Source organism: Pteropus alecto, unplaced genomic scaffold, assembly GCF_000325575.1.
Source record: "Pteropus alecto unplaced genomic scaffold, ASM32557v1 scaffold50, whole genome shotgun sequence".
NCBI lineage: Eukaryota > Metazoa > Chordata > Mammalia > Chiroptera > Pteropodidae > Pteropus > Pteropus alecto.
In genome coordinates this window covers 13,226,276-13,242,458 of record NW_006431918.1, presented here as the reverse complement: position 1 = coordinate 13,242,458, position 16,183 = coordinate 13,226,276, and the positions used below count along the sequence as shown (strand labels likewise).

At 43.3% G+C, this 16,183-nt stretch overlaps 1 protein-coding gene across 1 annotated transcript in view; it reads right to left on the bottom strand.

The window, feature by feature from the left end:
- The window catches only part of BLK (BLK proto-oncogene, Src family tyrosine kinase), a 48,910-nt gene that overhangs the window by 13,169 nt on the left and 19,558 nt on the right, over nucleotides 1–16,183 (bottom strand). Inside the window, exons 2-5 of the mRNA XM_015600689.2 lie at nucleotides 6,072–6,180; nucleotides 3,797–3,848; nucleotides 1,859–1,952; nucleotides 785–883 (exon numbers count right to left, since the gene is read on the bottom strand). Coding sequence (XP_015456175.1) covers nucleotides 785–883; nucleotides 1,859–1,952; nucleotides 3,797–3,848; nucleotides 6,072–6,179 — 353 coding nt within the window. The 5' untranslated portion in view covers nucleotide 6,180. The remainder of the gene's footprint in view (nucleotides 1–784; nucleotides 884–1,858; nucleotides 1,953–3,796; nucleotides 3,849–6,071; nucleotides 6,181–16,183) is intronic.

Sequence of the window (16,183 nt, the reverse complement as noted above, 5' to 3'; positions counted from 1 at the left end):
TCCCTGAGCATGGACTGGTCAGTGTGGACGTGTCCCATGGTCATGCATGCTTTTCCGGGAAGAGCGCAGGTCTTGGAGGGCCACACAGGGAACCTTCCCAAGGGCGACCATCACTGGATGAGGGACACCAGGTTAGGTCACTTTGCTCATGAGTTTGACAGACTCTGAGCTCTTGCAGGGGAAGAGCCGTGTCTTACTCATTTCACAGCTTCCCCACTCTTAGACAGAGCCGAGCTCAGGGTCCTGTCTGCTCAGTGCAGACTGCGTGAGAGAATTCACGGCTGAGGCCCCGACTGGACGAGGCGGACCTTTCGGTGCTGTGCAGAAACGGGTTATGAGGATGCTGAGGGTGCTGCTGCCCTGCCAGCCAATGCTGAACAAGGCTGCCATCCTGCGAGTCCCCTGATGCCCAAGCCCCTGAGTCCTGTCCACTGGATACAGCTGATCACAGGCCTCGCTGTTAGCATGCAAGGCCATGGGACTTTAGGGACGTTTCTATCCAGGCAAGCCAGGAAAGGGACAGTTCTTGTTTTACAAGTAGAAAGAGAGAGGTGCTCATAGAGGGGCGACTCCCTCAGTACCTCACAGTAATTTAAATGTTGTCTGGGACGGTACACAAGCTTTTCCCAGCAGCTAAGTTCCCTGCCCCGTCCCTTCTCCCTCTGTGCTGGGTTCACGTAGGCTCACTTCTTAGCCGCTGTCTGGCCCCACCCTGCACAGCAGCCCGCAGGGCGGAAGCAGTGAGCACACCTCTGCTTTGAGGGGCCTCTGTCTGTTCACTTACTTTTCCACTTCCAGGGTCTCTACTCGGGCCACAAAGTTGCTGGGCACGTAGCCTTCTCTTCCTGTGACGAGAGACTTGGCCAACCACCAGTCTCCAGCTCTAAGGGGAGAAGGGAAAACAGAAATGGCATAGTGACTCGTACGAGCCTCTTTCTGGGGCAGCTCACAGCCCTCCCCAATACGGTCTCATCCCCACGAGGCAGACAGACGGTCTGGCGGATGAGAGGGAACTTGTGCGAGTTGCTCAGAGACACAAGGTCTCTCTGGGTTATTTCTAACTCATCCAGCATCTGACAGACCCAAAGTGCTCCTGGTCCAGGGGAGAGAGGGGGACGGCACAGCCTCCCAGGGACAGTGTGTCTGAACAGCCTGGCCAAACCAATAGGCCGAGTTGTCTTATAGCGAGTAATGGACATCTTTAGAATGTAGCGAGTGAGTTGGGACTGGACGGAAAAACAAAAACAGGAGGAGGGCCGCTGGCGAAAGGAGGAACCAGGCAGCCCAGGGATGGTCAGAAGGTCAGGGTTTTTGTGCTTTTGACTCAAGGCCTTTGCAGAACTTCAAGAACAAAAGCAGCCCCTCCCGACTCTACAGGACCAGCCAGACGCTGGGGAACAGATTCTGGAGGAGTTTCGGAGAAGAAACACTGGGGAAAAAACTACAGCTGATTTCACAAGTAGAATCCGATGTGAGATTTTGTCTGGCAAGGTAAACAAATACGGACGGAACTGACTCGACACAGAGCGGTGATGGAGCAGCTAGGCGGATACAGCAGGGCTGCACGGAGGAGGTGAGATTAGACGTGGGCTTTGAAGGAAGAGTAGGATTTTGACGGCAGAGCAGGAAACAATCTCACCAGGAAGTCTTTGGAAAGGCAGGTGGAAGGAAGATGGTTGAGTGAGTTTAAGAAAATGCTGGATGCAGGGCTTGGGGGCAGGACAATGGAGAAGGTATTCTGGAGGCAGCCACGGAGGGCGTCAGGGTGGGGTGAGGGAGATGGCCCGGTGGGCTGGATCCTGCTGTGACAGGGAGCCGCAGACACCTCTGACCGAGGCATGGCATTCTGGAAACTCACTCTTTTAGGATCTGCAGCTTCTCTCCCTTCAGCATCTGCAGGTCACGGTCATTCACTGCCGAGTAGTCATATAGCGCCACCACGAAATGCTCCTCTAGAGGGAACAAGAAAAAAGAGGCCACCGCTCAGGCCCGCTGGACTAATGGTGGGGACGGGTAAGTCTGTGCCACGAGCCATCTTCTGATCACTAAGCGGGTCAGGAAGAGGCAGGGGCGGAGGGGAAGCCGCGGTGAACCTTTCACTCACTGATGTAGAAGAGACAAATTTTGTCTGGCAGACCGACCTCCTGACCTTGCTGCTGGGAACAAGGATGAGCTGCCCCTCGGAGTCCATCCCATATTTGTTTCTGGACCCCACGCAGAAGCCCTAGGGCCTGGACAGGGCTATTGTGTAAGGGGATTGATAGCCCGAAGGTCTAGGGAGATCAACTTCATGGTCACAGTGGCTGCAGACCCAAGTTTGGGAGTCAGAATTGCCTGAGCTCTTATCACCTTGGGGGCACTTAGGCTTCCTCTCTCTTCCCCTTCCCCACCTGTATCCTCCTGCTTCTACTCCAAAGGGAGCCGTGGTCTGGGAACATGGCAACTGTAACCATGCCCAGGGCACCATCACGGTGCTTCTGGCTGGCAGTACCCCTGACTTGCTGGGGGTCCCTAGAACGGAGGTGGAGAGAGGAGTCTAGAGCTTGTCATGTCATCTTTCAAATGACCTCTGCTAGTTATGAGAACTTTTCTACACAGCCAAGGCCCACCTGGAAAAGGTCACCTGGAGACCACCAAACTTCCCCAGGAGTAGATGGCTTATCTTTGTCACTACTGTGTGGCATGATCTTGGACTAGTCATATCCCTTTGTGGGAAGGGGAATTTGCAATAGATGATGGAGAACCCTCTGGTTCTGAGATTCAAGTTCTTATGCCAAAGGCAGTTAGTTTGTTTCCATGCCCTGGGTTTCCTTCCTAAAGATGTGGGCCCCCACTCCCGCCCCCGTAGGAAGCGAAGGATGGCCTCCTTTGGTTGTTAATCGTGATCTATAGCAGGATAAGAGACACAGCTGAGGTCACCAACCCAGTTCCAGCATTTTGCTCATGAGTTTGACAGACTCTGAGCTCTTGCAGGGGAGGAGCCATGTCTTACTTATTTTACAGCTTCCCAGGCCCTTGGACAAAGCTGGGCTCTGGGTCTCGTCTGCTCAGTGCAAACTGTGTAAATGAATTAATGACTATGTGGAAGTGAATTATGAGGATGCTGGGGGTGCTGCTGTCCTGCCAGCCAATTCTGAGGCCACCATCCTGTGAGCCCCTCCCAAGTTCCGAGTCCTGACCCAGGAAGGCTGAGGTCATTCAGTATGTTCCCTCCACAGTACTGCCCACCAAAGTGGAAGTGGAGACCGGGGGTGAGGGAGGGTGGTGTGGGTGGTTAGAAGGTCAGCAGGGGACTTTTGAGAGGGGCCCGGGAAAGGAGGAAACAAGATGGTCGCCTGCACGGAACAGACCCAGGGCATGGAACAGACCCAGGGCTGGGAGGGAAGGCACAGAGGAGCCGTGGACCCTCACCCTTTGAGATTGGAGATAGATCTTGAAAGCCTGCGTTTGATGATGCTGTTTGTATTTACTGTAACTCTTGTCTTTTTGTGCTCATTTATAGTTTATAAAGTCTTTTTAAGAAAAATCTCACCCAGACTCAGGCACACTAAAGGAACGGGTGCTTGGTTCCTAGAGAGGCCCCCAAGTGCAGGCGAAGCTGGGACGAAGCTGGGCCACATGCCTAGCTGCTCCTTGCTCAGCCTCCCCCGGACCTTCTTCTCTCTGGCCCTAGAGGGCCTGCACCCCATCTTCTGCAGGAAGCTGCTTCCAACTGAGCCTCTGTTCTAACTGCACGAAACCAGGGCCTGGGGAGATGGCCTGTGGACTCTCAGCTTCCAAAGCAGCCCCTTCTTACCTTGATCAGGGCATGTGTCGGGAGGTGCAGGAGCCAGGTGGTTAAACATGATCTGGAGCAGAAACACATGTGCTCTGTTAGTTCAACGCCCCACAGCCTGAGCAGGGCCTGGCGGGTGGTAGGCAAGACTGCTGTGAGTGTCAGCTGCATGGTCTGTGCGGAGCTGCTCTGTTGGCACAGGAGGTCGCCCAGGGAAATTCTATACCTGCTGCTGTAACTCCTCAGGTACCAGTGCCATCTCGCACAACCCCAAACCAACTGCCATCTTTGCCCTGACCATATAGACACACGGCTAGAGGAGGAGTGTGTGGGGATGCTCCAACTTCGTAAGAGGTGGCTGTGGAATGACTGTGGAAAGATCATCTGGGTTAAGATCCTGGCTCTGCCATTAAATGATGAAAGTGCAAAAGGATATTTGTTCTCAAAGAAAACTGTTTTAACGGCATATTTACCCTAAAACTCAGCAAATATATTCCTAGATATATGTCCTGCAGAGAAACTTTTTCGCATGTGTACCCGGAAACATGTACAAGACTGCTCCCAGCAGAAATAATAATAATTTTCAAATATAAAAATTGTTAAAGGATAGAAACCATTCTTATGACCAATGATCGGAGAATAGATAAATTGGGGCATAGCCACATGATGAAACCCTGCACCCTGCTAGTTAATGAACTATAGCTACATGCATCCACGTGGATGAAGCTTACCACACAGCGTAGATCTGAAATCAGAGTCTCGGAAGAATACATACTGTTGGAGTCAATTGATTTAAAGTTCATAACATGCGAAATTAAACTAAATAGTGTTTAGGAATATATGCATATGTGATAATACAAGAAAAGAAAAGCTAAGGAATGATAAACACACTCAGAATAGTGGGGCCTGGGGTGAGGGGGATGGACGAGGGGGACAGTAGGGAGCTTCAGTGGGGCGAGTCACTTTCTACCTCTGAAGATGGGAAGGGCTGCACTAGGTGTTCATTTTATTCTCCTTTCAACTTGACTATGTGTTATAAATCACCTTTTTTCGCATTCTATATTTATTAAACACAATTTTGAAGTAGCATTTTATAAAATGATATGTATAGTATGGTTCCATTGAAAATATAAACACATGATATAAATAACACAGAGAAAAAGGGTCTGGAGGCAGGAGCTCTGAAGCACTATCTCCAAGCGTCATTGGGTAGTGGGATAATAAGTATTTATAATTTTTTCCATGATTAATATGGATTAAGTGACTTTTTAAAAGTTAAAAACATTCCAGGCTCTACTACTTATTAGCATGTAACTTTGGGTAAATTATTCAACCTAAGTTCGAGTTGTCCTTTCTATTATCCAGTCACTGAACAAACGTTTCAATGTTACGTGCCAAGCCCTGCACTAAGTCGGGACACAGATAGATAAAATGCCTGCTTTATCTAAGAAATGGGAGTAGCAATCCTCACCCCCATCGGGTCACAGTTGGAATAAAGTGTTGACCAGTTGGAAGTGCCTGTTGGGGTACAGAGAGCAGGAGAGGGCAATCCAGGCATGACTTCCAAATGCCCCAAACCAAAAGGGAGTAGGCAGAGGGCACATAAACAGTCATCTAAAACTGCATCTTTGGGAATTGCCAATGCTTTGTAAACAGACCAGGACTTCGAGACAGGCTCCGTGAGCATTTGAAGGCCTGCTGGGGAGGTGAGTATAAGCACCCTCCAGGCTTAGGACACCTCATCCCAGGGAAGTAAGCACTTTGGAATGCTGGCACAATGCCAGGAAGGGGACAATGATCTCCAGGAGCTTCTGGGTAGGGATGGGGGCAGCAGATTTGCTAAATGCCTAGACCTTTCCCCACCATGAACTTTTCTCAAATGACCTCTTTGATTTCATTTCCTCTTCAAGGTTGCCCTTGAACAATGAAAACCGGCCAAGAATTACTGGGGGCTAACCATGCCCAGTCCTGTGATAAAGGCAATACGTTATTGCACCGCAGACTTGTATTTACATGGCATAGTGTTGCACTTTTAGCAAATCCATTTTGCAGATGCAGAAACTGAGGCATAGGGGAGTTAAGTAACCTGCTTTGAAGACACAGCTAATTGATTTAAACTCTTGCAGTCTGGCTGTTAAACATTCTACTATACTGCCACACGGACATGAACTGGGTGGGGACCTATTTGTCGGAACCCTGCATTACCTAGAGATGGTGCTGGGGCTGGCTAGAGACAAGCAGCTGGCCCCACGGAGCTGCACATGCTCTGTGCTCCCGCTCCTGCCCCTCCACTCACCAGGGGTGGCAGCGGTGGGGGCTCTCTGTTTGAGGTGCTGACCTTCACAGGGCTCCATCGGCCCTTACTCTTCTCCTTGACCTGCTTTTTGCTGCTCACCACTCCCATCCTGTCGGAGAACACAGAGCAGATTGGTGACGTGAGTAGGTCTTCAGCGCCTGGACGGAAGAGCTCCCCTAAACTCCTTCCAGGCGGCCAATTAGAAAGGTGGGTGGAAGTAGAGGGTAGTGAAGTTCAAAGTCAGAATATGGAATCAGAAGGGGGTTGGGTGGGCTAACTTGCACCCATCTTTTTTTTCCTAGCACAGGAAGAAGTGGCCCAGAGAGGAGAAATGACTGAATTTAGGCCACGGAGATCATTTAGCCTGAGGAAACCACCAGAAACTGCTGGGATGGATCCTAGCCCACTGGGGACAGGAGCTTTAGCATCTAGAAAGAGTCTGACAAATATGACTGGTGGTCTGGGTTTTAGCTGTCATTTTGTCACTACCCGGGTCTAGCTCGGTTTTTCAGGTGAGATGTTATAAATTTAGGGCACGTAGATAGTATAGACATCTAAGGCTAATTGCAGCTTCTTCAGTAATATCAGGAAATTTTTAGAGGGGAGAGAAATATGGTGAAGATTTTTCTTGAGTAAAGAATCATAAAAGACTCTAGATTCTCAGCCCCCATCACCACCACCCTCATTCCAGGGGCTGCCATTGAGGGAGGGCTTACTCTTGACTGGGAAAGTCACAAACTTTATCTTGTATTATCCTTTCAACTCTAAAATAAGTGTGAGTAGTTATTATTATTGTCCGAAGACTGAGTTTGGAGGCGTTAAAGAGCTGGTTTGTGGCCCAACAACTACCCAGTGCAAATCCAACCCGAGTCCTGGCTGACGCCAGATGACCGCAACCCAGACCTCGTGCCCAGACCCTCCCCAAGACACTGACGTTTGTGGAAGGGGGGCCTTGTGTGCCTGCTCTTGTCGGATGAGCCGCGTGCTCCATGCTGGGTTCCTGACTGCCTTCGGATGTTTGCACCATATTTCACCAATTCTGAGATGCGAATTTTCACATTTCAATATCTCTGAAACCAGAACGTGTCTTACGTCTGATGATGGTTCATAGAGCAATTAGTAGCATTTTTTTTCTCTTTTAGTATACATAAAATAAATGCTAGCCTTCTACACAGTAATGTCTTAGATTCAGTAAAACATGGTAATACTTTTCTTCTAGAGAGTTGAAGGCACATGCCTCATATCATTTCTCAAACTCACCTTGATAAAAGAAAAAACTAATAATTTTTAATATAGGATAGAGAGCCATAGCAACAAATAACCTATACTTTTTTTAATATGCTTTCCATACAGAACATATAATCCTGTACATTTGGAAAGAATAACACTCTCTGTATTTAAATATCTTATGTCCGTTCAGGTCAGCTTTAACATAAGATGAAATACAGTGACAAAGTTTTAGTTCCAGTTTTCAGAGATTTCTGGGTTTCAGAATTTCAGATAAGGAATTATGCATTTTTATTAGGAATAGCTACTGAATTTTATCAGGTGCCTATTTAGTCTCTATTCATATGATAGCTTTAATTTGTTGATTAATGAACTATGCTGATAATTTTTCTGGCATCAAGACATCCTTTCATTTTGTAATAAAAGCTATTTGATTATAGTGAGTTAGTCTTTTTGATGTGTGGATGGGTCCTATTAGCTAATATTTTATTTTGAATGAGAATCTGTATTCCCAAGTGGGATTTGTCTGTGAGGCATTATCACACATATTGGGGAGTTCTCTTTCTTTTTGCCTATGGTCTCAAATAGTTTAATAATATTGTGACTATCTGTTCTTTAAAGGCTAGTTAGAACTCAGCTGGCAAATCATCTGTCTCCGGGGTTCTTTTAAATAGGTCTTTAAATATATTTTCAACTTCTACTGGAACTTGTTCAGACACATCCTGTTTTTGTCTGTTCCCATTTTTTTTTCTTTTTTACACCATGTTGATGATTTATATGATTTTATAGGAGATCTTTGATTTCTTCCACCTTTTCTAATTTTTTGCCATTAAGTTCTATGTAGCATTCTTATAATTATTTTAATCTCTTCTATTTTTGATTACATCTTTTTCTTTTTCTTAACATAAATTGAATGTCCTTTCAATAATAATTACAATTTTTAATCGGATAAAATTATCTGAAGGTTCCTATGACTAAAGTTTTAACCTAACTTTTAAAATTAAGAAAAAGAAGACTAATAAAAAAAGCATGAAATTAAAAAAAAAAAAGCATGAAATTGGAATAACAATAGACCTATAGACAACGGAGCAGAACAATAAGCATGCAAACAGATTTCAACACATGTGAGAACGGCATATATATAAAAGGTGGCATTTTAATTCAGTAGAGAATTGAGGGTTTATTTTAATAAATGGTATTGGGAAAACAGCTATCTGCCTAGAATAAAATACAATTGGTCCCATACCTTACACCATATTAAAAGATAAACTCCAGGTGTATTGAAGAAAAATATAAAAAATAAAAAATTAATTGAGAGAAAATTTAAGAGACAATACATATGGCCCAGAATTTGGAGATAAGAATTGACAAAGACTAGCCAGAAGCTAAGAGAGGACAAAAAGACACAATCATAACAAAAAGACAAATTCATAAATGTTAAAGGTATTACATGGTAAAATAATCCGTCTTGAAGTCAGTAGATAAGCAATAGATTGAGGAAAAGATTTGCAAAGCATATGTCAGATAAATGTCTATTTATAATATACACAGAGCTCATGAACACTGACAATATGGGTCTAGCATACAATCCACTCAATAGAAAAATGCATGAAGATTATAAATAGATTGTTTAGCCAATACAAATCCAAATAGCTAAATAAATGTGTAAAATGCGAAAACTACCAATCGGAAAATCCAAGTTAAGATAACAATAAAATATCGCATTATATCAATAAATTGGGGAAAAAAAAGAAAGAAAAGATAATAATAATTGTTGATAGTAAAGCAAGGAAAAACTGTTTTCCTGCATTTTTGGTATAAAAGTATTTATTAAAGTTATTGTTATTTCATCTGTTCTTCCCTACTCCATTTCTAGGATGAAACCTCCATGATGTTTGAGATCTTTGCTTTATTCATTGTTGAATCTATATTGCTAAAACAGAGCTTAGCATGGTGTAAAAGCTGAATAAATAATTATTGAACAATAAAACATGAAATATTAATGACCTTTTAGAAAGCAATCTTTCAAGTTCTATTAAAATTAAAAAATATGCATATCTCTTGATTAATAATCCCGCTTCTGAGAATCCACAGAGTAATAGACATCATTACATAAGAATATATGAGATACCAAAATGTTAATTACAACTAAGTTGTAACAGTAAAAAAACCAAAATACAAAAAAAGCTTTGTAATTGCTCACCAGTTGGAGAATTGTTGAATAAATCTGCACTCTAAAAATCTGTAAAATATTATGTAACTATTTAAAAGAAAGTGCTAGATCAGTGAGGCTAAGAGGATTTACTACGAGGTACTGTTATGCGAGAAAATCAAGAAGAGAAGTGCCCGAGGTTACCCCATATTTAGAAATACCTAAGAATGAGAAAATAAACCTCTTATATAGGTATTGCGCATGTTTTTATATTACATGGAGTGAGGTTTGGGAGGATGAACACTGATAACTTTGGTTATTGGTAGAGGAGGTAGAGACAGAAAAAAGAGGTAGAGGTAAAAAAAAAAAAGCAAGTAAAAAAAATCGTAGGTGTGTGGGTGGGTGTTAACGCAAAGCAGTGACCCAAAAAGATATTTCCTAAACTGTTCATATTGTTTATCTCAGGTAATAGGACTTTGTGTGACTTTGACCTTCTTTCTGATCATTTTATTGAATTCTTTACTAGTAAAATATCATTGTTACAAGCAGAGAAGTAAAAAGAGAATGTGAATGATTTGCCTAGCAACAAAGGGAGCATATGGTCTGGAGCCAGGGCCAGCCCCAGTTCTTGAGAATGGCCACTGAAAGACAGGCCAGGACTGCCTGAGCTTCGGTCTTTTCCTGACCTCTCTCTGTTGATTGGATTGGACCCCATGCAGACTCTGACCAGAGCAGGGAGGTCAATGTGGGCCCCAGGGAAGATACTCAAAGCCTGAAAGACAGCCCCAGCCTAATAGGGGATGTGGTGGAGGCAGCAACTAAAAATAGAGAAACTAGGCATCCTTTACTTACAGTTGCCTAGCATTTCACAGGTCAAAAAGCATTTAACGGATATCATTTGATAGTCAAGATAGCATCAATAGGTTAATTATCCTCATTTTATAGCTGAAGATAGAATGGTGAGGTGGCTTGCTGAAGTCTCACTGAAGGTGGCTGGAGGGTGCTCTCTGCCCTAATACTGCTCCGAGCTCGCTGTCCAAAGCAGGCGCATGAGTGGCCTTGCCTGGGCCTCCAACCCCCTTGCCCACAGTTTAGGTTCAGGTTCAGATACTCTATCCTCTCCTCTGTGGGGGCTGCTACTTCCTTCCTCCAAAGCCCTCTCTTACAGAGGAGAATCCTCTGGTGGAGCTGCTGGGGTGAGGAGATCTGGGGTGAGTGCCACCCTGGAATTTTGGGCAGAGACTCTGACAGTCTTCTGCTTCCTCCCTGGTCCAGCATGGGTGAGTGGGTGGTCCAAGGAACCTGTACTCAAAAGCAAGCTATGCATTGGCTGTGTGAAATTGGGCAAATCACTGAATCTCTCTGAGTCTCAGTCTCCTTACCTATAGGACGGGGAGGCATTCAACCAGTCCTAGTTTCATATATAAAGCCTTCCCGGAAAAGCACAGTCAAAGGGGAATGCTGGAAACAGCCAAGCAATGGACTTTCCTGTTTTGGTAGGAGGGGATAGTTCTGTTTCTGCAGAGTTAAACCATGTTACAAAATTCTCAATTATATCTTCTCTATTTGGCAAATCTTCACAATCTATTTTCAGCCTTTCACAGATGTCTTTTAATTATGCACTTACCCATGATTATGGGCATAATCCCAGAGACAATCTGACTATTTGTGTAAAATTAGGAGAAAATGCACAGAAATATTAAAACAATTGTGCAAACACGATTACCCAGATGAAAATGGTTGTCCAGCCAAGATTGAGCTGTTGGCAGGCGAGTGGTTGATGGTTGGGAATGTTCCTTCACTGGCTGATATGCTCAAGTCCAAATTCAACATATGGAATATATCTTGGGATATTGGCACATAATGAGCAAATCTGTAGGTTTTATGGACCGAGAGCCTGTAAAACATAGCTCACGTGGTTGTCACACGAACCAAACAAGATGAGTATGAGAAAGAACAAGAACATAGAGAGCACTAAATAGACCCTAACTAGAGGATGACCGGAGGGACTTGGGAGACAGACCCTTCCTACTCTAGAGCTTCCCGATGCTCACAGGTGGCCCTGGAATCCATGGGGATTTCCTACTTTTCCTTTTGGGGCCGAGGGCCTGGCTTTGAGAGCCAGGGTGTTTGGTGGTGGTGGCGGGTAAAAAACAAAGGCAAACATGGATGGCAGGATGCTGGGTGGCCCAGAGAAGGGTTGATAGCTCTGAGTCCCTCCATCGGCGCTGGCTGCTCCAGAAGCCCAAGCATGTCATTCTAGAGGCAGGGAATGATTTGGTCAGAAAAAATCTCATGCATGAAGTCAACCTTAAAATGCATATGGTTTCATGAGAGAAAAATCAGTTTGACTCTGGTTTACTTTTAAAAATAGCAGGTACTATCATGTGTTAGTGTTTCCTGTGTTCCAGACACTGAGCCAGACACCCTACATACACTGTCCTATTTGAGAGGGGCCACGCAACATGGTAGACAAGAATGCTGGGATCTGAATAATAGTGTCACTATTTTTTACCTGCATGTCCTTGGATAAGTTGCTTACCATTTCTGTCTCATAGCCTCAGGATAATAACAGTTTCTACCCCGAGCATATTGTAAGAACTAAGTTAGTTTTTACATGCTATTAGCACATCTTAGAATGGGGCCTGGTCAATAGTAAGTGTTTGATAAATATTTTACTATTATTCCACATATACAAATAGTCAATAATAATTCTTTTAGTAAGTGTGTGAAATAGGCTAGACTACCTTCTTTCTACAGATGAGACCAACTTGAAACACAAACTGACTCGCCAAATCAAGCAGCTGGTTAGCTGTGGAGCCAGCCTTACACCCACTTCCGACCAGCTCCTAAGTCTGTGATCTGGACATCTTGCCAAATTAGTAGCTTTATCTTTCTTACTTGACTTGCCAGACATGGGTGGGCAGCACCGAGGTGGAACAGGTGAACTATCTGCAAAGCCAGGGCTTATCCTGGGTGTTGGCTGCCACGATGAAATGGCGGTTTCCCATCAGCGTGCCCCTCTTCCCTCACAGAGCCTTTGCCAACACCCAGGTATTCCAAGTCCTCCCCCATAGGAGTCCACTAATAGTAGGCCCATTTCCTAGATGAGAAAAGCATAACAATAGGCCTCTGACTCACAATGAAAAAAAGAGGCCAAAGAACTTAAGCTGAAATCCATTTTTTGAGTCTCAACTTCAGGGTAATTCAGCTTGAATAAAGCTACCTCACCCTTGGCCCCATTTGATCCCTCCATGTGTGAATATGAAACAGCCGTAGTGTTGACTCTCAGAACTCCATATTCTCGTGTTCATTTAGTCACCGTCAATCATGTACTGTCAGGCATAGCAAAGACACAGAGATGAAACAAGGAAGGAGTCTGCCCCCATGGCAAGATAAAGCAGTGGGACATATTCCCAAGTCACAACAATTCAGCGTAGGCAGAATTCTGTACAGAAAAGAGGTTTTCTGAGCTCAGCAAGAAGAAATAACTTCCACTGGGGAGAAAATACTAGCGAGACCATAAAGAATGGTTCAGATATAATTCTTTACATTAAAATTATTTTTAATGAAATATTTCAAAATATAAAAAAAAAGAATGTAATGAATACCTATCTACTCAACAGCCAGATTCAACAATTATCTTTAAAATTTGTCTTAATTTAAGTATTTTAAGACAAATCATTTCATAAATAAAAGCTCGAAATGAAATGAAACAAATGGCTTGCAACATGCCAGGTCACCTCCACATACTTTGCGTGTGTCCCTAAAACATGAAGACATTTTCTTACATAACCACAATGTCATTATCACACCTAACAAAACTAGCGATAATTCCTTGATATTATCTGACATCCAATCTGTAATAAAATTTCTCCAGTTGTCTCAAAAAATGGCGTATTGTCGTCGGTTTGTATTAGGATTCAAACAAGCTTCATGTATGACATACGATTGCTATGTCTTTAAGTCATTTTTTTACCGGAGTTGCCTCCGTCCCCCAACTTTGGTTTGCTTCATGCCATCAATGTGTAAAAATCAGGTTGGTTGTCCTACAGAATGTTTTGCATTCTGGCTATTGCTTCCTTTTGATGGCTCATAACTTGTTTCTCTATTTCCCTATTCCTTGACCAGAGAGAGTTAACTCTACAGGCTCCATTAGAGTCAGGTTTATCTTTTTCTGGTTGGGATGCCTTATGGGGGTGACATGTGCTCCACATCACATACAATCAGGCTGTGTCACATGCTATCGAACAGTAATCTCACTGTCTGGTGGCACCACTTTAGTTTGCTAAAATAGATCTGGGCTCAGGGGATGCCAGTACGGTCCCACCATTGAAAAGATCAGCATTTCTACTAATGGTTCCATTAAGGGTTACTAAATATTGTTGCTCTAATTCCATTATTCCTTCCACTTTTGTTGGTTGGAGTTGAGAAAGTGAAGGATGTAAAAGAGAAAATACCAGAAAAAAATACTGTGCATAATTTCATCAGGATTGAGTAATATTTGAATACAGAGAAAGAACGGCTTTCCCAAAGACACAGAGACAGGAGCCTTGTTCAGAAAATGGAATTTTTCCATTGGCTGGGTTGTAGAAAGTATAGAATTATTCAAGGAACCACAGTTAATGCCTGTGTGATGGTTTTAAATACCAGTAGAGTATTTGCCCAGTACTAGCATAGGACCTCATACAGAATTGTAACTCCTGCATGAGTATATAAAGGCCTCTGCCACGTGCAGCCCCCTGCCAAGGGACAAGCTAGCAGTGATGACCTGTGACTTGTGGATGCCCTTAGTCAAGGAGACTGCCAACTTAGGCATAGTGAGGAGGAGACACGCATGTGGCTATTTCAATTTTGTAAAGTGGAAATATTTCCGCAGTGGAAATTCACTCCCCACAATGGTAAAGTTGATAGAAAAGAATTTTTAGGTGGTAAAAAGTTTGAGGATGTTGCACGAAACTTCAGGAAGGAAGACAGCATTTTTGTGAGTTTGTGTTAAGTAAAATACAGACACATGTTATTGAGTCACCTACATTTGATTCTGCTGACATCGAGAAACTTGAAATTGTTGAACTATTGTGCAGAAACATGGCACTGTGTTGATATTTAAATTCTTGTGATAATTACTAGCCTGTGAATAAAATTCCTTTATTTGGAGACGATGTATAAATTTATATATATTTTAAAAACCCTCACAGTGATAATTAAAACATACAGCTGATACGCCAAAACATAAATACAACTACTGTTGTATTTTACATTGGTGAGACTATGTACTTTGCAGTTTCTACTTCTCAATCTACTTTGCAGTTTCTAAATTTTTTCTTGCCTTGTTCTCAATTTAAAAAATTAAACAGAAAATTAAATTATGAGTTTACTACTTCTTAATGGACTCAGTTATGACTCCTTAGCACAATCATTCTCAAAGCTCAATTTACACACAGGTAGAGTTTGCAGATGCCTGAGGCCCAGCACCAGCACTTCTGATATATAGGTCCAGAATGGAGCTCCAGGTTCTGCATATTTTACAAGTGTCCCCTATATACTGATGCTGGCAGGTTCACCAATCTTGCTTCACAGAGACCCTTCTTATTTGGCTGTGCTTCTGGAGTATAACTTGTAAAAAGGATTAAAAGACAGTTTTGCAGACTTTGAGTATTTCTTCACCTGAGTCCCTCATAAATAATGCTTGTAGTTTTCCGGCCAGTGATCGTCTTATCTTTAAATGAAATGAATTTTCTTCTGTCCTCCATGCATACATTTCTTACATATAAATGTATTTCTGCATAGTTTTTTTTTTTTTTTGATATGGGGAAAATAACAGCCCTTTCTATAATAGTAACGATAGCGTGTCTCTGATAGTTGCCAGCGTCTTCTCACACAGTATCTCAAGAGCCTCCAAACAATCCTGTGAGCTACACAGAATCCTCATCCTCATCCTCAAACAGTTGATTGAGACAGATGATGCAATGGAAGAGGAAAGCAGGAGTTTAAGTCATGTCTCTGACTCCGGAGTCTTGCTCTCTTCCACTGAAGCTCGCAGGTATCTCCCCAGATACACATCTATTCATGACTTGAATTTCTTTAAAAAGGCACTACCTATCCATCATTCAGTTATTTCGAGCCACCTCTCCAATGTTGACCAAATACAACCCAGAGAAGGAATCTGTAAACAGAAGGGAAGTACCTTTCTACCAGGTTACAGCGGGCAGGGGAACACTGGGATTGAAAAAGCCGGCTCTATTTTATTCTTTCATACATAAATTGGAAAAGATTAAAGACAGAAAAAGAAGGAAAAAAAGGTCTCAGGCCCCTGACATTTGGGGATTGATTATGATTATTGAGTGGATCTGGAGACATGATGTTCAGCTAGAGACACAGACATTTAAGATTAACTAATACAATTCTTTGTTGTCAGACTTGCATCTCACATGAGAACGTGAATACTAGTGATGACTAGCACAGTGCCTCGTACTCCTTCCGACTCAAGGCTAGACACTATGCTATGTGCTTTACATATAGTATATCTAGCCCTGACAGCAGACATATTCTTCTCGTTTTACAGATGAAGAAACCAAGCTTAGTAAGGTTTAAGGATTTGCTCAAGACCATACAGTGAGTCACAGACTGATAACTTGAAAAACAATTCTATCTGACTCTGAAGTCTGGCTGATTCTACTCTGTTCCAACCTGTGAGAGGTAATGAGAATAAAATACTTGTGGTGACATTTGT